We start from the raw sequence: 24329 nt of genomic DNA on the forward strand, positions 1-24329 counted from the left end.
TGAGATGGTTTTTTGGATTAGAGATAAAGAATGTAAAGAGCACCCAACACAGCGCCTGGGACATGTGAGTGTTCAGAAAATTATCATTAAAATGGATGGCGACAATAATAAATAAAATTATACCAGAGGATTCTTCTGCTTTGCCTGAGAGTCTGTCTTCCACGAGTCTGGTTACCTGAGTTCTGTTCCCCAACCCAAATCAGGTTACACGACAGATCCATGAGCATGAGCAGGAGAACGAGTTGCGGGAACAGATGTCAGGTTATAAGCGGATGCGGCGCCAGCACCAGAAGCAGCTGATCGCCCTGGAGAACAAGCTGAAGGCTGAGATGGACGAGCACCGCCTCAAGCTACAGAAGGAGGTGGAGACGCATGCCAACAACTCGTCCATCGAGCTGGAGAAGCTGGCCAAGAAGCAAGTGGCTATCATAGAAAAGGAGGTCAGTACATGCACACATGCCCCCGTGCCTCAGCCAAGCCCAGCCTGTTCCAGTCAGCGACATCATGTCTGCAGGAGACAGGACTGATGTGCTTTTTGGCAATGGAAGAACAATATTGGTTTGTGGCGGGGAGGATGTTTCTGGGTTTATGGGGCTACTTAGAATTGTCGCTTAAAGTTAAAATAGTAACTGAAAGTATATATTACATTCTTGTCTATTCAGATATATTCTGAGCATCACTCCCTTGATGGGGGTCTGGTACACATGAAAAGAAATGGGATGCTTCTGTTCTTGGAAATTTGTACCATTAGGTCTGTCACTGTGCCTGCCTTACCGACAGTTCTCTTCAAAGGAAAATTGCTCTACAAATAGTCCCTTTTAGTGGTGATAATCTCTGCCTGCTGATTGGTCTAAAGATGGGCACCTGACCAATGGCAGCAAGTAACTGATCTGGCTATTGCATGGGTCCTCTAAGGAACATCCTCTCTTCCCCATCCCGGTTCTAAACTAATTTTAAAAACAGACAAGATGGTAAGGCAGATAGAGAGTCAAAACGTCACCTTTATTATTGATAAATGGTAGATGGGAGAAGTGATTTATATCTGAAGGGAAATGGCTAATATTGAACAAAATTAAACAGACTTGCCTACCCAGGCACTGGCAGTGCTAAACCAGTCACCTTCCCAAACCCCCACTCCCCATGTGACTTACATGGTGTGAAAATGCTGGGGTGAATTTGTGCTCTGTGGGGATGGAGTGACTGAGGACAGGGTGTCAGAAGTGTTTCAGTAATTATGCCCGCTCACTCTCTCTCTACATGGAAGGAAAAATCAGAATTGTAGAAGCAGTTCCCCAAACAGCCATCAGTCTATGAGGCAATCTGGCATGAAAACCTCTGCCCAAACAGGAATGAGGTTGATTAAGTAAACCAGTCAGAGTCTTTCTTGGACATTTGATTTGGTAAATATGTGGGAAGAATTGTACATAACAGAAAAGTTGTTGATAATACAAGATAAAAGTGAAAAGCTACATAGAAATAACCATGAAGCATAATTCCCTCTCTGTTCACTGAGCACCTCATCTTAAATGTGTGCTTCATCTGGATGGTTCCCTGAAACTTAGATTTGGTCACTTTCAGGAGCCAGTACTGATTGGGTTATCTTTTATTTGGTCTGTATTCTATCCATTTAAGAGTCTACAAAATGCCCTGATGTCCGACTGTTGCGAATTAAGCAGATGCCTAAGAAAACAAAATGTCATTAACTTTGCCTGTTATACTAGAGATGATCCCACTCAGAAATCTGACAGTTGAAATAATCAATTAGAAGTTTAGATTCTTGGGAAAAAGCTAGCCAGTCTTGATTATTTATGCATTTTTATAATTTAGCTCTTGGGCCATCAACAGTATCATAAAAATCTTTTACTATGATTCTTACTTCACCTTTCACCCGATATATTTTGTGTGTGTGTGTTCAGTGAAACATGTGTATGGTTTTCCTCCATATTTTTCCCATAACTGGGAATATATTATCCAATGGTAAAAATTTCCTTTTTTTTTTTGTATGTTTGATACAAGAGAATCAAAACAGGCATGTCCTTATTTTGTTTTTTATTATTTGTTCAAAAAAGGACACTAATTCAGCACTTTTGGATTCTTTTAATGCATTGGAGAATATGATCAGCTGAATTCTGTGTGAAGAGCAGTTCATTGTAGATCATATTTGCTATTTTTTCAGGCAAAGGTAGCTGCAGCAGATGAGAAGAAGTTCCAGCAACAGATCTTGGCCCAGCAGAAGAAAGATTTGACAACTTTCTTAGAAAGTCAGAAGAAGCAGTATAAGATTTGTAAGGAAAAAATAAAAGAGGTAAGAGTACCAACACTTGGTAGTCACCAAGTTGCCATCAGAATGGTTGGAAGTTGAAGTCAGTTCATCTTACATTGTGATCAATACTATAATCCATTGATTCTCAGACCGTCCAGTAGAATCACCTGAAGTGCTTATTAAAACAGATTACTAACCCATCTCCAGGTTTTCTGATTCTGTGGATCTGGGGGGAGGGGGTGGAGTTTGAAATATGCGTTTCTAACAGGCTCCCAGGGGATGCCGATGGTGCTGGGCCTGGCAACAGACTTCAGAAACCATTGCTCTAACTCTAACCCATTCTTGCCTACTTCTGGTTTATTCTCCACACTTCAGCCAGTGATCTTTCCAAACCATAAGTCTCATCATGTCACCTCATGATTTTAACATTCATTGGCTTCCCCTTGCTCTTAGGATAGATCAAAATACTAGAAGTCCCTGTGTGGGTTCCAGTCTCACCTCATACCAACGTTCCCCCCACCTGCCTCCCCGACCCCTGACTCTCTGCTGCTCCCACCACAGTGGTCATGTCACCCTTTGCTTCCTCAAATGGACCAAGCTCTGCCCCTCTCCAAGGTCTTTGTTCGTACTCTTTCTTCAGCCAGGGTGCTCTCCTCATCCCCAACCTCCTTGTAAGACTATGGATTGTTTATTAGTACCATAACTTCAGTTTCACTTCCCCAGGGAAGCCTTTCCTGACTGCCTTGACCAAGACAGGTACCTCTGGCTTTATAACACTAATTTTCAATTACATTTTTTGTTTGTTTGTTTTTAGTGATTATTTAAGCTACTTTACCCTACTAGCCAGTAAGTGATAAGAGAAAAGACCGTGTCCCTTTTCTTTGGCTCATGACTCTATCCCTATGTCTGGTACATGTGAAATATTTGATACATGAATGATTGTTTTTAAATGTTTTTTAAATGTTCAGTTGAAGACCACTAGTGGACTTAGAGAGCCCCCCTGAGGAACTGCAATTTGATCTGAAAGCTCAAATTTCTTCAGTTCTCCTTTTATCGGTACTTACAGATGAATTGCCTGCAATTCCATAGACTTTGCTTCTCATAAGACTTAAAATTTCTTATTTGTAGACTACTAGTGTATTAAGATTTAATAAAATTCAGATAGGACATTTTTAATATTTGAAATTGTTAATTTGAGCTCATATTCTAGGTTAACAATATGGGGCTTAACATGGTTCCTCTCCAATTCTTTTTAAATTAGGAAGTGAAATCAAGTGGGTTGGGGTGAGCCTCAGGATCTCTTGCCCTGCCTGGATGAGTCACTGGTGACTGTTGGGACCGACAGAAGTTTGTGTTTGGTCCACACTGCCAGGATGGGAAGAATCTCTGACACTGTAAGGTCTAGAGAACCAGGCTGTAGAGAAACGATCCAACCAAGAAGGTTCACGTGCTCTCACATTTTCTCTTAGTTATTGCTTGAGCCTGATTATTCTATCATAATAGAAAGATGTCACTGGATCACAGAGATCACCGTGATTTTTCAATACGAAGTTTTGAAATTTTCTCAACTGCAAATAGGTTCTTCTAGCTCGTGTGTTCACTCATGCTCTAGAGGCCTTGCTTCATGGCCTCAGCCACCATTTCGAGCATATGTCCCACCGAGGGGTTTGGAGATTTGCAGGAACTCCACCTTTAGAAGTTCTCCCTCAGAACGACATTCAAGAGTCTCCACTCAGTCCTCAGGCATAGGGCCATTTTTGGTTCAGGATACGCAGATTGATGAGTGCAAGAGACCACAGGCTTTCAAGGCTTTCAACGTGCTTGTGAAGACAAGCCTAAACCCAGTCTAAGACAGCCCCACTATTATATGGCTAATATTACTCCTTACGAAGTAAGCTTAGTTCAGGCTATTGAAAGTGGCATGTATGTTTGGTTACCAATATACTTAAAGATACTGTCCTTGGGAATAACAAAACCATCTCCATTATTCCCACCATTGATAGGTCACAGGGATGTGGGTAATACAGAATGATGGATGGTCCAAGGATAACTTGTTCTTGATTTTGGAGTGGATTTTTATGATTGTTTTTGAATCTGGGTGTGCAGTATAGTGGTTAATGCCAAACCTAGTAGTAGAGTCATGGCATCAAGAGACGAGTCAGCCAGACTTTCTGGTGTGAGCCCAGCTTACTCCATGCTGGAAACCACTCTTGCTTTCTTTGATCTAATATTTCACTTGAGACTTCACTGAACAGGAAAGTTGAAAGTTTATTTACAAGAACTTCTTGGCTAAGTGCAAAAACAATAGAGATCGTGTGTGATATCCGCATCACAAAACAATTAAGTAAAATAGATATTAGCAATTAAAGGAGATTTCAACTGAGTAGTTAGCCAACTATTACAGATCCACCTTGTAGATACACATAGTATGAGCAAAGAAGGATGCCCTGTACTTTGACCACTTTTAAGTGGTCTTACTTTCCCCATAGACTAACATCTTCTTAACTGTTCTGATTCACTGCTTATTCCCTTTGCGCATATAGTCTGAAACAGTTACGAATTTTATCCTTTTGAAAATGTAGGCGATTTATTTACCCTTTAATACCAAATAAAGAATGCTTTTTCCTGAAATTCAAAGTAGTGACATTTGCAGAGTTAGCTCCTGTCTGTGAAATCTGCCCACTTCTCTTGATCTTGTCACCCACCACCTCCTTTGTCCAAGCTAGTATTGTCTCTCACCTGGACCTTTGCGATAGCTTCCTAGCTGTCTTCCTGGATGCGCTATTGCCTCCTTCGTTCTGTTCTCCACATGGCAGCTAGAGTCGTCTTTTTGAAATGCATCTCATTGTGACACCCCCACACATATAAAATCCATTTCTCCTGTGCTAAAGATCAGTGTCCTTCACTTGCCCTGTAAGGCTTCAAACGGTCTGGCCTCCCTGTCCAGCCTCATCTCATGTCACACTGCACCACCACCCTGGCGACCTCTGAGTTCTGTGATCACACCATGTTTTGGTTAACCCACCCTAAGGGTTTTGTTTATGCCATTTCCTCTACCCAGAGTAGTCTTCCCTCTCCTTTTTCACTGGTTAACTCCTAGAGATTTTTCAAATTTCAGTGTAGTTGTTACCAAGGTCGAATATTTTCTGTTAAACATCCTTCGAACCAAGTACTCAAGTTCACAGTAGTTATCACAGTAACCCAGTTCGTTTCTGTGGTTCTTTAATTAATTTTCGATTCCAGACTGTAAAGCCCCATGGTGAAAGATGACATTTTCTTTGCTCACCCTCGCATCTTCATGCCTTGCACAGTGCCTGTCACATGACAGGAACTTAGTAAGTGTGTGGTGATTGAGTGGGTGAACCAACAATTTCTGAGAGTGAGAAGCCCAAGACATGGAAACTAATCCGTTAAAAAAAAAGAGGGGGGGAGGCAGGTGGAACGCCAAGCCTTTCTGACCTTACATTCCCTGTTGCTTTCAAAATAATTTAATCTAATATTGCAATAAGCTATTCTGGTTCCTTTTGCTGGATGAGACTGGCATGGTTGTTTTGTTTGTTTGTTTTTGTCTATTTTTTGGTGAAGGAGATGAATGAGGACCATAGCACACCCAAGAAAGAAAAGCAGGAGCGGATATCCAAGCATAAAGAGAACTTGCAGCACACGCAGGCTGAAGAGGAAGCCCACCTTCTCACTCAGCAGAGGCTGTACTACGACAAAAACTGTCGTTTCTTCAAGCGGAAAATCATGATCAAGAGGCATGAGGTGGAGCAGCAGAACATTCGGGAGGTACGCATTGTGCTCATAGCTGTTGGCCCTGACTTTTGAGACGGTAAGCTCTGTGAGGATGGTGATGGGTCTGTTTTCTCCATCCCTATATTCTTATCCTTTGTAGGCTTCCATGCAGTGTATCTGATGCAAAGCGGACACACAAAAATGCCAGGGAGTGAACTTCCCATTGATAAGCGAAAAGCCCTTTTAAGGAACAAGGGATCAACTTTTTCCAAATAAATGTCATAAAATTCTGTTGAACACCTGTTATAAGCCATATCATGCAGTAGAGAATCAGAAGAAGTAGAATAGAGAATTTTGGCTTTTAGCCTGTTTATCAGAGGCATGTGTTTTTGTGATTCTACATGAAATATTTAAATAAGAGAGTCATGCTCTACAATTAACTTACTTCATTCAGTCACCCAGCACTTACTTAACAGAGTGCGGCCTTTATGCCAAGCACTGTGCTCAAGACACCAGGGCTACTAAGAAGCTATCCTCCCTGCCTTCAAGTAGCCCTAGTCAAAGGAGAAACAGACACGTAACACATTAATTACATTGTAATATGTTAGGTGCAGTAGTAGACACATCCATGAACTGTCAAGGGCATATAGTCATGAAAAGGCTTGGAGGATTCCATGACTGATGAGAAGTTGCGTGTTCTGGGTGTGTGGAGTGGAGTGAAATGGATTGTCAGAACAAGAGTAGTTGCAAGCAGAATGGAGGGCCCTGGGTCTTAAGGCAAGGCTTTTAGGTTTTAGCCTGAAGGGCACCAGAGGTTTTTAAGCAGGGGAAAAACAAGGAGAGTTGTCTTTGTTTTGAGGTGCGAATGCATCAGTTTGAGGGTGAGAAGCAAAGTACAGTGAGCTCAGCTCGGATGCCCTTTCTCTAGTTCCACCTGGGAGAGGCAGTGGGGATAGAGATTAGATCTGAGTGCCGTTTCTGAAGCAGAACTGACAGTAATTCAAGCCAAATGCTGTGAGAATTTCAGAAGGAGGACTCAAAAATGACTTCAAAGTTTCGAATTCGAGCGATTGGATGAATACGATGTTACTCATCGAGACGAGGAATACAGAATGTGAATCAGTTGCAGAAACAAAGTTCAGTAGGAAATCGTTGTGACCTGGAGTCATCAGAGGAGCCCTCAAATGAGCTAGCACATTGGTAAAAATATCAAAGTTTGATAAAAATCCAGTGTTAGCCTGCATGAGGAAAGCAGGCCCTTCAGGCACGTTTAATGGGAATGTGAATCAGTAGAAGCTTTTTGGAGAGCAGTATTCAAATGGGAAGAAGAAAGGATGGTGCCAACTAAAATTTATTGAACACGTAAATTTGGGTCAGCCTCGGACTCTTTATCTGTGTTACCTTATTGGAAGAAGGAGAGGCTGCTGAACATTTTTGAGCCAGGCAGTGAGTGATGTGGCTAAAATTTTGCTTTGCATAAATTAGCCTAGTTTGGTGGTGGTGCATAGATTGTTTAGAGTATGCATGGTCAGTGGGGGCAGTATTGCCCCCATGGTTCTTGTGGGGGAGGAGTTTTAGATATTATGGTGGCATGTGGCCCTCTGAAGGGCCACAGAACAGAAAAAGATACACAGTATATCTGTGATAGTAAACATTTCAGGGGTGAGGATGATCGGGGAAGGGGAGAGTCTAAAAAGGCTCCTGATGGGAACAGTAGTGGAAAATTTTAAAAGGTTGGGAAACTTTGAATTGGACGGAAGAAGCTAGAAGCAAAGACATCAGTCAGTAGGAGATCAGGTGTAGACAAAGATAGCACTGGTAGCTGACGAGAGAGATGGTTTTGAAACATTTTAAAGTATATAATAAACAGGACTTGGCATACAACAGGATATGAGAGAAAAGATGTGGGTGAATCAAAATTATTTCCAGGGTTTAAGACTTAGGGGAAATGTAGTTTTGGGCAGAAACAGAGAAGCTTAGAGAGAGGTATTGGTCAGAAAACTGATTAAATCAATACTACACATATTGAGTTTGTTAGAAGGCAAAGAAGTCCAAATTGAAAAGTCCTATAACCAGTGGGAAGCAAGGTATTTGGGACTCCTTTCATCTGGCAATTATTTTTATTTTAGTAGCTTGTATTTGGAAGAAGTCTGAGGTTAAGGGGACAATTAATGCCAGTAAAAGCTGTAGAAGACAGTTATTCCCCAAAAATGATAGAAACTCTTTTCATGACTTCATTAGTATCAGATTCTAACCAGTTGGGTGAAGAATAACTATATAAGGGTATTTTTCTTAAGAGTCTAGATTTTCCTTTGTTTAGTCTTATACCAGAGCCTCCTTGGTAAAAATGTTCAGTTTTTTCTTTTTGGTCTATTTGGAAAAGTAATAAAAGAACATTGAAAAAAGACAAATATAGAAAAATACTGAATATCGATAGTTCTTGATAATCCCATCCCACCCGTTTTCTACCCTGAGACAATCACCATTAATTTGGCAGATGTATTTCCAGACTTTTTTTTCCTGTATACATGTTTATATACAGACAGCTTATATATTGTCTATAACTTTATGAAAATAAGGTTACGTTAGTACTGGTGGATTTATTTGATTAGCAAGCAATAGAAACAAACTCTGGCTGACAGCATGGGAAGAAATTTATTGGAAGGATATCGGGTAGATGGGAGAGCTGAAGACCCAGTCTGGAAAAGATGAAGAATTAAGCTGGGGAAGCAGCTTCGGTGAACTAGAGGGCAGGAGCCAGTGCACATTCCTCAAGGCACTGCCGTTTGGATGTACCTCCTCCAACCATGTTTCATCTTTGTATCATTTCTGCCTGAGATTCAGATTCCTAGGAGAGGTAGAACTTGATTGGGTAACGTGCTTATTCCCTTATTCAGTAACCTCTAATTCCAGATAGGGTGGAGTAGTTTCTCAAGCAAAAAGAGGAGCCTGTTAACAAAAGAAGAGGAAATGGATACTGAACCTACAAAACTGTAACTCTTTTTCTTTTTAAATTTACTATGTAGGACATAGAGCTCTGCCTCATTCTTTTTAACCATCAATAGTACTTTCTTTTTTGGTATGGCTATAAAATAATTTAATGAGGTACTTCTTTTCATATTTGGTTGAAGTTTTACAACATTACTAGCAGTGCTGCAGAGAACATCTTGGTACACATCTTTTTACACGTGTACAAGTATTTTGTAGTATTTTATAGTATTCTCAGAACTAGAGTTTCTTGGTCAGAGTGTATACACTTAAATTTTTCTATTGGTATTTCCAAAGAGCCTTCTAAGAGTTTAAACTCCCACCAACAAAAAAAGTACCTGTTTTCCTATACCCATGCCAAAACTGATTGTTAGTAATCTTTTAGTTAATAAAGACATTCGAAAGGATCACCAGAGGCTGCATTGAGCCCCTTCCTCTGTCATCACTGCACTGCACACAGATGCTATTTTCTAACCAGTTACGAAAATGAGAACTGAAACTAAAGAAGCATTAAATGTCATAGTCTAACAACATCTCCACTTTAAAAAGTTTGAATTCTAGTTCTTACTCAACATGGGCATGAGGACAAAAATTTTTACTTGAGTGAAATCACTTGCTTTTAAAGAAGTCGGTAGCATTTCCATTGAAATTAAACTAGGACTGGATGTGATACATGAAATCACTTTTAAAAACCGAAAGCACATTAATTACACATTATAATGTAGACACAGCACTTGACTCACAGTAAGCCAAATAAAGTTTTTTTTTTTCCCATGGTGTAAAATATTACAGACGGTTTACCAGCTTACATCCCAGCAACTCAGATGTATGAATTAAAGGTAAGGGAACAACCTACAGTTGTTCCAGAGATACCATTTCAGTATCATGTTTCTCTCACTTTTTAAATAGTTTATAAAAATTGGACTTAAGTTATTATTTGCCGGATACTTCTGAATACAGAAAAGTAATAATGACACTTCTGTACATTGTAAGCATTTTTGTATGGTCTTTCATTTCATCTTCACAAGAATGGTAGTTCACAATGGGTGCTAGTATTCTCACTTTACACCTGAGGAAACTAAAGTGTAGATGAAAAGTCTTGCCCAACGCCATACACAGTGAGTCAGCAGAAAAGCTGAAACTGACTCACCCCCTGAATTATTTTTCCGTTGATGCTCAAACTTTAGTGTATATCAGAATTTCCTGGGTGGCGTGTTATTAAGGCAATTGCTTCCATCCCAGGTGATTCTGACGCAGGTATTCCGTGAACAACATCCTGAAATATTCCATTAAACAAAAACAGAAGCATTTGTTTTCTTCTGAAAGTATTGTTTGCTTTGTGTCTTTTCTTTTCTTCCCCGCTATGAGTTTTAGGTCTCTGGGCAGCTCAGACCTAGTTTGAACTTCTCTGTTTAGGAAAATGTGGAATATATAAATGCCCAATATTGAGACTCCTGGTACTTGAAGGTTAAAAATGATAGCGTGATCTAGGAACAGGACCTTTACCCATCTAATGAGTTTCCCTTGGTTTTTTTTTTTCTCTTGGTCTTTGGTCTAGAATAGCTTTAGTCTCTGAGAAGCCCTCACCATCCTTTGGTGCCACCTAGGGGCTGGTTAGTGATTTTTAAAAGAAGACATTTGATGGTTCAGGTAAAGAGGAAGGATGAAAGGAAAAAAGCAGGAGGAGATGGGGGAAATGCTCTAGGAGATTATCTTTTACTTCTTAAAACAAGTGTAAATTGCATTTATACTTCGGATATTTCCCCACTAGAAAATAAGCCCGTGAGGGGATGTACTTGTTCACTGCCCCCTCCTTAGCACCTGCAGCATTGCCTGACACATAGCGAGTGCTCAAAGATATGTGTTAAATAAATAAATGAATGATTAGCAACTTTGCTCCAGTAACAGATGCTGTGCTGTTTAAAGGACTTCTCTTCAAAAGGATAGAAAGCCCAAGTATGCAAGATACTCTCAACCACACCAATGTGCAAATATTATTGACATCTCTGTGAAAATAGTTGCATTTTCTCCCATAGTGGATGCCATTGGAGAAAAGAGGCACCCTGTTGTTCTGATTTAAAGTTCAGCTCAAACACTTTCCTTGACCTTCTTAACTAGTAGTAATACTTCCCTTATCCAGAAATCTTCAGCGTAAGATCTTTATCTCTTTAATAGCACTTAACATTTATATCCTTGCCCCCTACTTTTTAAAAATTTACATGTAAAATATATTTCCCTGTATTAATCAAACTTCATTTTGTGTGTGTGTTACTGAAATTTATTTGCACTGGCTTAAACCAAAACCAGTGAATTTACCACAGAAATACAGGGATGTTTCATAAAACCCAGTAGCAATAATACAGTGGGATCTACAAGGAGAGATTAGAACCAGTCAGGAACTGGGACATCAGTATATTTCCTACACTTCTTTCTTCTCTTTTTCATTCTTCTTGCTCTGAAGACCAGCTTTCTCTAATCCTCAGCCCTCATATCAGCAAGCGGCTACCATATATGTAGTTTTTATATGCCCCTCAATTCTAGTGACATGTAAGGATTAACTGTCTCTGAATCACAAATTCCTAAGAGAGAGGATAGATTGATTCGGTCTGCTGTAAGCTGAGCATATACTTCAGTAAATGTCAGTGAACTTCCCTGCTAGAGTGTTAGCAAGTTGAGAACCGAGTCATGGCTTAGTAAACTTTTTTGTGTACCCAGAGCACACACAGTTCAGATCTTTGATATGGTGCTATTCAGGAAATATTCTTGAATTGATGAATGAAAAAATTTCACCCATCTTCCTCCCTCCTTTTTTTTCTAGTTTCCTTTCTTTCTCCTCTTCTACAAAAGAGAGAGAGAGAAAGACATGAGTGAAATTGGAAGGAACAGGAAGATTAGATCTATAAATAATCAAACAGCCTGTCATGGAAAAGATGAACAGGGAGAGATCTCATCCGCTTTTTCCCAACATGCCCTGAACTCTGAGATTTTAAAAATAAGTAATTGGTATACTTGTGATACATGCAAGAACAGGCAGGATATTTCTAAGAAAACTAAGAACATTGTAGACATTATCAGTTTAATCCAGTGATTCTCAACTCTGATTGAGTATTAGCTCCCCCGGAGAACTCTTAAACCTGTTGATGTCAGGATCCCACTTCAGACAAGTATCAGAGTCTCAGGTTATGGGACTCAGGCACCTTATGTTTTAAAAGATTCCTCACATAATTTTATTGGGCAGCCAGCCAGTATTGAGAACCACTAGTTTAACTGAAGAAGCATTTATTTAGACCCATTCATCACCCATCACCTAATTAAAGTTCACAGCAGCCCTGTGAGGTAAGAGGGGGTCAGGTAGAATTAATCCCATTTTACGGATAGAATAGTTGTGATGGCTGTGAAGTTGCCCATCTTGTAAGTGGTGGACCCATGTACAGAACCTCAGTCTCCCGGGACTGGTCGTCTAATCTCATTAAGTCATGCTGCCAAACACTAATGGGCTTAATTAAGAGGCAGTTAATAGTGCCATTCCTTGCCATCCCTCACTGAGTAATGCCTTCCTTCCAGTTCACCTCCATTCATCTCTCCTGTGTATCTTTCATCCCTGAATGCAGGAACTGAATAAAAAGAGGACCCAGAAGGAGATGGAGCATGCCATGCTAATCCGGCACGACGAGTCCACCCGAGAGCTTGAGTACAGGCAGCTGCACACGTTACAGAAGCTCCGCATGGATCTGATCCGGCTACAGCACCAGACTGAACTGGAGAACCAGCTGGAGTACAATAAGAGGCGGGAAAGGGAATTGCACAGAAAGCATGTCATGGAACTTCGGCAACAGCCAAAAAACTTAAAGGTGAGAGGAAATGCAGGTACTTCCCTTGCTGCGCTCCAGGACCCAGCTAGACTGGATCAGTGGCTCCTACACCTGGGTGGCTGTCAGAGTCACCTTGGCGACTTTTCTGGGCCCCACACCTGCTGAATCACAGCCTCCAGATGTGAAGCGCAAGGGTCAGGTGTAACAACTCCTAAAGAGATGCTGCTGGGCGAGGTGATCGCTCCATTTCTGCCGTGTGTCCTTTATGCACCTGCTTTGGCCCCTTCATAACCTACACTATTTAAAAGTATAACACATGGACTCACAGCAGCCCCTGGTTCTGATCCCAGGAAATGAGAAAGTTACCGGGGAGGAAGATGGGAGATAAATTTTATCTGTCATGCCAGTCATGTTATTGGTTGGAGCTTCCTCAAGTGCTGCTCTATTGAAAAAGACTCTAAAGCTACACCCAAGCTTATTAGGGAAGAGTATGGTTTATTAGTGACATCTGTCATGGGCATGGGAATCCAGAGTGAATCTACACGTGCCGGGCATATATCTCAGGCCTTGCACCAGAGATACACAGCTCCTTTCGCCCCCACTGCCTCCAGAGAATTTTAGCTGACTGCTAATTAACAAGCTATATGGACTAAGCCATTCCTATATGTCAAGGGGGTCATTGTGAACGTTGACAAAGATGTAAGGCCAACCTCAACCACACCATACTCCTCTCTAGCTAGATCCTAATCTAGCTAGTGATCCTTGTCATCACAACTCCTCCACGTGTTCATGAAATGTGCATGTGACTTCAGGCAACCTGCTGGAATGCCTTCTGGACTTATAATAATACACCCCCACCTCCTCCTCACCAAAATGCATATTTGATATTGCTACATGCAAGTATGACCTCTTAATGGAGGGAAAAAAAATCTAAAATCACTTTTCCCTTCCCATTTATGCTGAGATCCAGTATAAATAGGTTATGACGTAAAGTGTAATCCAGTGTTCTCCTTTATTGATATGTCAAAGAAACACAGCAGTGAGAGATGGCTTATACATTGCCATCCCCTTTCTTACTTGGAAACGGGGTGGGGTGGGGGTGGGGATGACCCAAAAAAGACCAGGAGGAAAACAAACAATAGAAGACACTGAAAATTTTGACTAGGAAACCATTAAAATAATAAGCAAGCTTTTAACAAACTAATCTTCATTGTATTCTGCAATCTCCTTAGATTGGTGATCCCCCTTAAAACAATTCATTTTTTAATCTGTTTGTAAATTCAAAATTACTTCTATTCATTTAACATAAAATCAAAAGTATTGGTGGAGTTAATTCTCATCTGTGACACATGTATTATTTTCATTATTATTGACTAGTAATATGGGTCACTGCACCAAAGGCAGTTGGTCCCAGCACCTGTATTTTATCATGAGAATGAAAGGCTTTCAGTATTTACTGATGTGTCTTTATTTTCCTTTTGTCACCTTTTCTGCCCAGGCCATGGAAATGCAAATTAAAAAACAGTTTCAGGACACTTGCAAAGTACAGACCAAACAGTATAAAGCACTCAAGAATCACCAGTTGGAAGTTACTCCAAAGAATGAGCACAAAACAATCTTAAAGACACTGAAAGATGAGCAGACAAGAAAACTTGCCATTTTGGCAGAGCAGTATGAACAGAGTATAAATGAAATGATGGCCTCTCAAGCGGTAAGTGGTTAGGTTCAGTGCCACGGCTTCAAGAGCTTTGGGAATCAAGAAAATTCAAGATCCAGCCTTTTGGTCCCAGGATGATTCTTGTGCACATTTAGGATATTGGTGTTTTTCTGCCCAAAGAACTGAGGAAATGACGACGCTGAATACAGCCAAGCCAGTGCGGATACTTGCTGGAGTGTGTCCTATAAGATGGAACTCAAGGAATGACGTGCTAACTCAGACCTGTGGCACATAGGGACTTTGAGGGCAAGATGTGATAGATACCACGTGTAATATCATACTGCATTCATCAAAGATTGCACAGCTAATGTCAGGCACAAATGAGTAAGACACGCAGATGCATTCATTTGGTAAAATGTTGCTAAGTTTCTGTGTTCAGCACTCTGCTGGGCTCAGAGATAGTGGATGGGCTGGAGAGACAGCAGTGGTCCCTATCCTCACACTTTTGTCAGTCAAGTAAGGAGGTCAGATAATTAAGCGATAAAAATAAAGCATGAAAGTGCTTTGAAGTGGGAGGTGCCGGGGGCCATGGGAGCTTAAGTAGGAACAACTAATTTAGTCTAGGGAAAGCTTCCCAGCAGGAGCCAAGAAACCTGAAGGAATTTATTGGAGTAAACAGTTTCCATGGAAAGGGACCTATATAGGCAAAGGTCCAAAAGATGAAAAGTGTGCATTTGGGGACCAAAAGAACTTTGGCGTGAGCTAAGAGTTCAAGGAGCAGGATTGTGGGAGCCCAAAATGGACAGGTCATAAAGGTCTTGGTGAGCCAGGGATGGGAGCTTACCTGGTAATTCAGTGACGATTTCCCAAGGAGATGAGTTTTAAAGAGTAATAGTTCGTCAAGCAGGCAGAAGTGGAAAAGTCACACCTGGCAGACAGTACAGTACATGTAAAGACTAAAAGGCCAAAAAGAGGATGGCACATTTGAGAAACAAGGAGTAGTTGATATGGCAGGAGTCTAACAGGAAGCAGGTGGAGAGTCAGGGTTCAGAGCCTCCAAAACCAGGAGTGTGGACATTATTCCATAAGCAGTGAGAGCTGCTGAAGCCTGTTTTAAGAAGGAAAGTGACAGGATCAGATTTCCATCGTAGAAAGATCCTGGCAGTGATGTGGCAAATATAGGTAAAGAGATCTGTTAGGAAGCTATTGTAATAGGCCAAGAAAACAAACGAACAAACAAACAAAAAGGCCTGAACTAAGAGATAACATGCTAACAGAGATGGTGAGGAGGGAGGAAAGTGAGAAATATTTAGGAGGTAGAATAGATAGAACTTAGTGGCTAATTTGAGAGGTAAGTTTGATAACAGTAGAACGGGTCATCATTTGGAAAATAGCAAGATAGGAAAATTGAAGAAGGGATGAATTTGGGTGCCTTGGAAGATAATTGACATGTCATCTGAGCTACGTGGGTATCTAGGTAGAGAGGTACAGAGATGCAAGCCTATAGTTCAGGAGGGTGTCAGCGTTAAGGTCAAAAGTTAGTCATTGTTATATGGGGGCAGTTGTAGCTGTTGGGAAAACCTGAGATCTCCTAGGGATAGGAAATAGTATTAGATTAAAGAGGAAGGGGACTAAAGACGGAGTTGTGGACACCATTATCAGAGGACTGAGTAGAAGGCAGACCAAAGAAGATGAATAGTCAGCAATATGGAAGGGGAACCGAAGACAACATGTCACAGAAGCCAGAACAAAAGTTTCTAGTTGATGATTTCAAATGTTGCAGAGAGACCAGTTGGACCTAGCAGTGGCTTTGTCCATTGATTGTCACAGACAGTGGAGTGGTAGAAATGGAAGACATTCTAAGTGGATTGAAAAAGTGATTTTAAAGTGAGAGAGAAATTGTGAGACTGCTTTTCCTAGGTTCTCGTCTATGAAGGAAAGAGAGAGCCCTAGACAGAGGAAGAGACAGTTAAAGGAGGATTTCTATGAATTGGGAAATGTTTAAACATCTCCTTAGCTGAGGCTAGGAGCCAGTATATTCATTCATTCATTCATCCCATAAGTATTTACTGAGTGCCTATACAGTGCCCCAGGCATCCAGGAATACTCTGATGAATAAGACAGTCATCCATCATGTCTTTATGGAATTTATAAAAGAGTAGAGGAACCAGACGTTGGAAAAGTCTACTGTGTAATGGCAGGGCAAGTGCAGTGTGCTCGGAGAGTCTGGAAAGGCCTCTCAGAGACTGATTATTTAAGCTGAGGAGCAGGGAACACATTCTAGGAAAAAGGAACTACATTTGTAAAGATGGGAAAGACAGTGGCACTTTTGAAGACCTCAGAGAAGTCCATTGTGTTTGGAATACAGAGCACTAGGAGGAGACCAACGTGAGGGGAATGAGCTAGATCATGTAGGGACGTGTAAGCTTTCTAAAGAATTTTGATCTGTGTCCTAAAAGCAATGGGAAGCTATTGAAAAGTATTAAGTAGGAGACTGACGTCAGCTTTGCAGTTTTGAATGATCAGTCTGGTGACACTGGAAGATGGCAAGGGTGGGTATAAGGAGATCATTTATAAATTTGCTATCTTTACCTGGGCATGAGGGAGTGGTGGCCAGACTAGAGAGGGGACAGTTGGGGTGAAGCAGAAGATGACTAAAGGTGAGAGATAGGCTGGCTGTGAGACTGGAAGCATTTAGTAACAGACTGAATGTGGAGAGTGAGGTACTAAGAATGACTCCCGTGCCTACTTTGAACAAAACAGTAGATGATGATGCCATTTACCCACACAGTAAAAAAGGAATTAGAGCAGGTTGGGAAAGTGGGAAGGGAAAGATGTTTAGTTAATACTAGTCCTGCTGAGCTGGAGGCTGGGAGCACCCATGTGAAGCTGTCTCTGGTAGAGTGGATAAGCTAGCTGGCACGTCAGAAGAGAAGTCTGAAATAGAGGAATGGATGTGGGAATCATCTGCATACAGATGGTAGTTGAAGCGTTCAGAATAAATGAGGTTCCTTAGGAGGAGAGATAAAAGGAAGACGAGCTCCCAACACCCACATTTAATGGCCCACCAAGGTAGGAGTGGCTGGAGAGGGAGAGGAGGGAAGAAGAACCAAGAGGGTTTGGTGTCTTAAAGACAAGAGAAAGAGTGCAGGAAGGAAGGGGCAGTCCACAGTATCTAGTGCTGCTGGCAGGTCAGGTCAAATACGGACCCCTTCATGGTGGTCATCCGTGACCCTAATGTGGGCAGTAGAAGGTGAGTGTCAGGGTGAGGCGTGGTGAGACAGAGGTTAAAGGTAAGGAGAAGGGGAGAGAGTTGATAGGGGCACAAAGGTTGATAGATTTTTGTCTTCTTCATCTTCGTATCCTCAGCATCTGCACAAGGCCTGGCACACAAGTGCTCTGTGAGTGAGTGTTACACAAGGGAGAACAGAGCAGGATCAGGAGCATAGGTTTTGTGACTGCCCTTGAATGGAAGGAGAGGAACAGTCCTTCCTTCTGAGGTGGGGAGGAGGTCAAGAACGGATGATAATGCCAGCTGTCTTTTACTGCCTGCTTACCATGTGCCAGGCACCATTTTAAGTAGTTTGTAAGTGTTACTTCTTTTTTTGAAACCCCTTTGACCTTTGAAGTAGTTACTTTTTTAACCCTAATTTACCTGTGAGGAAACAGGTTTATTGAAGTGAAGTCACTTGCTGAGGGCAGGGTCTGGTAAACTTTTTTCTGTAAAAGGGGCAGATAGTAAATGTTTTAGGCTTTGTGGGCCACAGGGTTTCTGTCACAACCATTCAGCTCTGCTACTGTAGTCATAGGCAATAGGTAAATGAATGAGTATGTCTGCCTTCCAATAAACCTTTATTTACAAAAATAGGCAGCAAGCCAGATTTGACCCTTGAGCCATAGTGCACCAGCTCTTGACTTAAGGGGTCATTTAGTGAAAACTAGCTAATTAGTGGTGGAGCTAGGATCTGAGCCCAGTCTGGGGAGACCCTGTGAGTCTGTACGCCTGGACTCTACTACATTATGCTGCTTCTGTAACATCCGTTTCTTGAGTTTAATCCAGTGGAGAGAACAGACATATTTACCTATGCTTAAAAAATTTTTTTTGTTTTTTGTTTCATTTTGCTTTGCTTTTGGGGGAAGTTATTAGGTTTCTTTATGTATTTTTAAATTAATTATTATTATTTTTTTAGTGGAGGTCCTGGGGATTGAACCCAGGACCTTGTGCATGCTAAGCATGCCCTCTACCACTGAGCTATACTCTCACCCAATATTTACCTATACTTTTATGAAACTTTTTAATGGATTTTGTATTTGCAACTTTTGGTTGATGAATACCAAATACTGGAATATCCTCTGATTTTTAGACTGGCACTTTTATAGGTCAGAGCTGGTACAGAATAACATAGTCACTGACATTAATAATAGAACGCCAGAAATAAAGAGAAAGTGGAAACTGCCCGTAGAATGAGCCTCTCACCTGCTTGGCCAGAGCTCATAGCAGTTAACAAAGACAAGTAGAAAAGAACAGGCTTTCATTCCCTTTATTGATAAGAAAGTCCTCGTATCAGGAGGGAATTGATAACAATCTCCTCGGGAGCCAGTGGCACCCTTTGGCCTTTATCCGTGAGGCTGTTACTGCTGCAGACTGACTGTTTATTGTACCTAGTATCTCTTCTCCCTTCACTTCTCATTGGGAAAATGAGAAGAGCGGTATCTTCTTTGGTGGGTTTTAGTGAAAGCTGGTTAGGATGAATTATCAGGAAGTACCTTGGAAATATGATCCCATTATTTATTTTGTGTTCATTTGATACAGTATATTTTTCCAAAAGTGCTGAAAAGGAACTATGCAAATAACTTTCTAAAACTATTCTAATAACATTTCAAAAAGTCAAATCTCAATCAAGATATTGAGATATGTTGTTAATTGTCAGAAATTGTACCGAACAGGGAAAGCAGCATAAGGTGGAGAAGAGGTATCTTGGCAAAGTGGTCTCTATGGAAACGTGCAGATAAACTCAGGGAAGACAGTACTGTCTAATTCAAGAGTTCTAATTTCATAGCTCCTGGCCAAACTGAGGGCCTGCTAAATCTAGACAAAACCAAGCCTGGTGGGGCAGAAGGGTCATCATCCCTAAACAGCCCTGCTAATGGCCCCAAATCTTCAGCTATGCTCACTGAAAGGTTGGCATTTCTCCCAGCCTGCTTAGCTCATTCCCCACACAGGATTGGTATCTTGGTATGTAATACAAAGGACAGGTGCTGTGGGGAGCAAGGGAAACTTTGTCAGGCTGCCTTATAATCCGGACTTCACTGCTTCAAACCAGAACATGCCCCTTAAGATGATCCAGGCTACCTTCTGTGGGGAAGAGATTTTGAACCACTTGAGTTTTAGATGGCTGGCCAGCAGGATAAAGTATAGCCAGTGTTAGAGGAACCAGCTTTACTCGCTTAGAGCCTAACAGCACTGTGGTATATTCCTCAAATGTTATAGAGATTGGACTCATTTGTTTAGAGGTGAGGATGTATGGAGGTTAAAGATACCTAAGTATGGAAATGGTTAGTCAAAACAGCTACTATTTATTGAACCCTTGGTATACATCAGGAACAATGCCTAGGATTTTATGTGAATTCTTCCATTTAACCCTCATACCAGTCTTAGACAGTTGGAACTGTTATTGTTAATTTCTTGAGATGAAAAAAAAATGAGACTTGGGCAGGTTAACTTGCCAAGTTGACACACCTAAGTGAACCGTGGAGCCAGAATTCCAGCCCCGGAGTCTGCCTCCAAAGCCCACAGGCTTAATCACTGGAGTGTGGAGCCTTCCTGACTCCTGCTAAGCGTGGTTTTAAGAAAGCCCGTTTTCCTTAAGAATGTTTTTGTTTTCTTAAAAAAATATTTAAGAAAAGGATGTGTTTCTAAAATTTTGTAACCCATTGGGCAGAATGTACTATTCTTGATTCCTGACTCTGAGTGTACCCAGGGTATCTTTTTCTGAGGGACCTGTTTCAATCCAAAGAAGGAAGCCTCTTCCAGTAGTCACCGAGTGCTGTGAGCTAGGAGTGAATCACAGTGTGTGTCTTCTGTGCCCGCAGTTACGGCTAGATGAGGCCCAAGAAGCAGAATGCCAGGCCTTGAGGCTACAGCTCCAGCAGGAAATGGAGCTGCTCAATGCCTACCAGAGCAAAATCAAGATGCAAACAGAGGCACAACATGAACGTGAGCTCCAGAAGCTAGAGCAGAGGGTGTCTCTGCGCAGAGCACATCTTGAGCAGAAGGTATGGGAGTGTTGCTGAGGGTCCTGTACACAGCTGGGTGGAGGACGGGGCACGGCCTGGGGAGCTGCCCTTTACTGCGCCCTGTCTGTGAACCGGGGGATTAAACGAGGCGCTGTTCCCTTCTTCTCTGCTTTTATCCTCCCGGTACCCCTGAGAGGTAGGCTTAATCTCCATTCTACAGGCAGGAAACCAAGGCTCAAAATGGTTCTGTTACTTGCACAAATGTGATCCCACAGCCTAAGTTCTATTACTCTGCTGGAAAACCCTCCATCTTCACAGCCTGAGGACTTACATGGGTTACTGGGTAGTTGATTTGACCTATGAAAAGTACTGTGAACTTAGAGCATGGTTGCTAAATGGTATGAGGAAGCCAAATGCAGATTTGGTTTTTATCCTCAACTATGTCTAAACCAAAAGAAATCACCAGCAGGACTCTTCAAAAAGAACAAAAAATTAAAATGAAGAGAGGCTGATATTGCCATGCACGTTAAATGCTGTCAGTATTGAAATATTCATTGCTTTAGATATTGCTGAGGTATGTGAAGAAAAAATTTCATAAAGCATCTCAAGGCTGTTAAACATGTATTTGCTTAACCAGTGATTTGTGCTTCTGTCTAGTAGTTCCCAGAAAACAACGCAAGAGACTATCTTCCCAGCCTCCTGCTCTAGAACTAAATTGCTAATGACCCAGGGGGGCATGTGGCTCTCTCTGGGAAAGCCACACAATCTAATTGTGTTTGAGTGTCTTTTAGCTTCCCCTGAGCCATGTCCTGCTGAGACAGGACACTGACCTAGATCAGCCTAGCTGCTTGGCTTGCTAGAATGGTAGTGCTAGCCCCAGGTGGCCCCAGACATTTTTATTCTTGTGAGCAAGTTTTAGATATGATGGATTAGACACAAGACACTTACCACAGGACTCTCCCAGGCTGCCCCAGTCTAGTTTACTCTTAGTTCCTGTGTGTTTGTGTGTCGTACGTGTGCTTGTAGGCATATATGTGCGCCTGTCGGGAGATGCTTTTTATTAAGACCTGCTCATTGTGCTCATTTCAGATTGAAGAAGAGCTGGCTGCCCTTCAGAAGGAACGCAGCGAGAGAATCAAGTACCTATTGGAAAGGCAAGAGCGAGAGATTGAAACTTTTGACATGGAGAGCGTCAGAATGGGATTTGGGAATTTGGTTACATTAGATTTTCCTAAGGAGGACTATAGATGAGATTAAATTTTTTTGCCATTTACAAAAAAAAAAAAAAAAGAAAAAGAAAACAGAAAAAAAATTCAGACCCTGCAAAACCACATTCCCCATTTTAACGGGCGTTGCTCTCACTCTCTCTCTCTCTTACTCTTACTGACATCGTGTCGGACTAGTGCCTGTTTATTCTTACTCCATCAGGGGCCCCCTTCCTCCCCCCGTGTCAGCTTTCAGTGCTGGCCAGAACCTGGCCATCTCTTCTATTCATAGTACACGTCACAGTATTGATGTGATTCAAAATGTTTCAGTGAAAACTTTGGAGACAGTTTTAACAAAACCAATAAACCAACAACAACAACAAAAAGTGGATGTACATTGCTTTAAGCAATCACTCATTACCACCGATCTGTGAAAGTAAAGCAAAAAATAATAATAATAATAATAATAATAATAATAATAATAATAATAATAATAAATGCCAAGGGGGAGAGAGACACAATATCCGCAGCCTTACACCTTAACTAGCTGCTGCATTATTTTATTTTATTTTATTTTTTTGGTATTTATTCATCAGGAATTAAAAAAAAAAGTTTTATTAAAGATTGAAAATTTGATACATTTTACAGAAACTAATTGTGATGTACATATCAGTGGTGACATATTATTACTTTTTTGGGGATTGGGGTGGGGTGGGTGGGGTGAAGAGATCTTGTGATTTTTAAGAACCTGCTGGCAAGAGTTTAACTTGTCTTCAGCATATTCTGATTGTATCATAATCATTTTCTGCTGTTGCAGAGGATGTGAATACACTTAAGGAGCTCACAGAATCCCAGTAGCACAAATTGGGCTTTGGCAAATCGTGTATTTTGTGTATAGAAGGAATTTAAGGAGAGGTATTACTTATTTTCATATTGTATTTTAACTGTTTCTCTGATCAAATTTTTTTACTTCCTCCTCCTATTCCTCCCCACCTCCCTCCTTTTCCAATTCAGTATTTGGAGTTCAACACTGTCTCTCAATCAGATCATCTTGATCTTTTTCTTTATTTCCCCTTCCCCTCCCTAAGTCCCATATCTTGGTCATAAATATTGCATTATTCACACTTTCAAACTGTGTATTTTCTTACAATAAAAAATGATGAAAAAAAAAAGGCTTTACTTCTTTTGCATGCACTTTAAAAAAAACAAAACAAAACATTTTTCAGGTTCCAAGGAAGAGCATGATAACTGTCAGAGCTTTTAATTATATTTGTAAATAAAAGTGTTCATCACATCGCCTTGCTGTGTTATTGTAGCAGGAAGTTTCCCTTCTAGGTTCATCAGCTCACGACGCAGAGGGAGAGCCGCCCTCCGGAAACCGTTCTCCTCGGCCCCGGTTGCTTCAAGAAGAGCCATTCGAGATTTTCAGGTAAAGCTGTGTCTTCCAAATTCTTCTACAGGGCTGAAGATAGTACTGCACTGTTTGAAGCGGTCAGCTGCATCTTTCTACCCTTAAGAATAGAAAAAGGCATGTGTGCCCACACACACACACACACACACACACACACACACACAACACACACAACTCACATACACACACAATGTGCCACTGTGCCTAGGAGCACATATTGCTGAGAAAAGTTAGACACCCTTAAAGAAAAGCAGGCTATGAAGAAGACATTATAACCAAATATTTGAAGTGTAATAGTAGTTCCCCCCTCCCCTCGTATTTCTGCTTTTATTAGAATAATTTTATGTGCTTGACAATGAGGTAGTAAAATATATAACTTCCAGGATATGGTTTTTGGGGTCAAGACAATCTCAGTAAGATCTCATATTCTTAGGGTTCTAAGTTCTGGTCATTGAAAACTGATCTCTGGCGTGATGACCGGAAGATCACTCTTGAATCCTATAGGATGTTCAGTCATGACAGACAGATGTGACCAGTCATTTTTCACTGTGATAGAAGAAAGCAGAGAGGTACGCTCAAAAACCTACAAAATAATTACCAACAAGGGTTAACCCCAACCAAAAAGCACTTTAACAGTTATCAGTTTCATCAGCTTAGTTCATCAAAGTTTTCATATTAGGTACATCAGGAAGTAATATTGTAAGGGACTGGAAAGAAGACTCATAATTTTCCACAAAAAAAATAGATAACCTGTATTACTTTGTGCCTACTATTGTGACAGAACTCTACATTAAGCATTTTGTAGATAAGGAAATAAGCTCAGACCAGGGTAAATGGAGGAAGTGGAGTCTGATTCCTGAACCCACACTCCTAAGCATACTCACACTGCCACTCAGAAGGACATAAAATCACCAGTAAGACAAAAACTTCCTGTAGTTTATTTCATCCATTTTTCTCTGTAGTGAAAACTGTCTAGGTAGCTTGTGAAAAGGCCTTATGACTGTGAGGTTATAGGTGCTGA

At 41.1% G+C, this 24329-nt stretch overlaps 1 protein-coding gene across 4 annotated transcripts in view; it reads left to right on the plus strand.

The window, feature by feature from the left end:
• The window catches only part of TAOK3 (TAO kinase 3), a 146659-nt gene extending 123468 nt beyond the window's left edge, over window positions 1–23191 (plus strand). For all 4 annotated transcript variants that reach the window (XM_074356098.1, XM_010963618.3, XM_074356100.1 and 1 more), the window contains 7 exons: window positions 204–440; window positions 2177–2305; window positions 5849–6052; window positions 12598–12837; window positions 14297–14509; window positions 20549–20731; window positions 21782–23191. In XM_074356098.1, the coding sequence (XP_074212199.1) occupies window positions 204–440; window positions 2177–2305; window positions 5849–6052; window positions 12598–12837; window positions 14297–14509; window positions 20549–20731; window positions 21782–21943 (1368 nt within the window). In that variant the 3' untranslated portion in view covers window positions 21944–23191. The remainder of the gene's footprint in view (window positions 1–203; window positions 441–2176; window positions 2306–5848; window positions 6053–12597; window positions 12838–14296; window positions 14510–20548; window positions 20732–21781) is intronic.
• The last annotated feature ends 1138 nt before the right edge of the window (window positions 23192–24329 follow it).

Source organism: Camelus bactrianus, chromosome 32 (assembly GCF_048773025.1).
Source record: "Camelus bactrianus isolate YW-2024 breed Bactrian camel chromosome 32, ASM4877302v1, whole genome shotgun sequence".
Lineage (NCBI taxonomy): Eukaryota > Metazoa > Chordata > Mammalia > Artiodactyla > Camelidae > Camelus > Camelus bactrianus.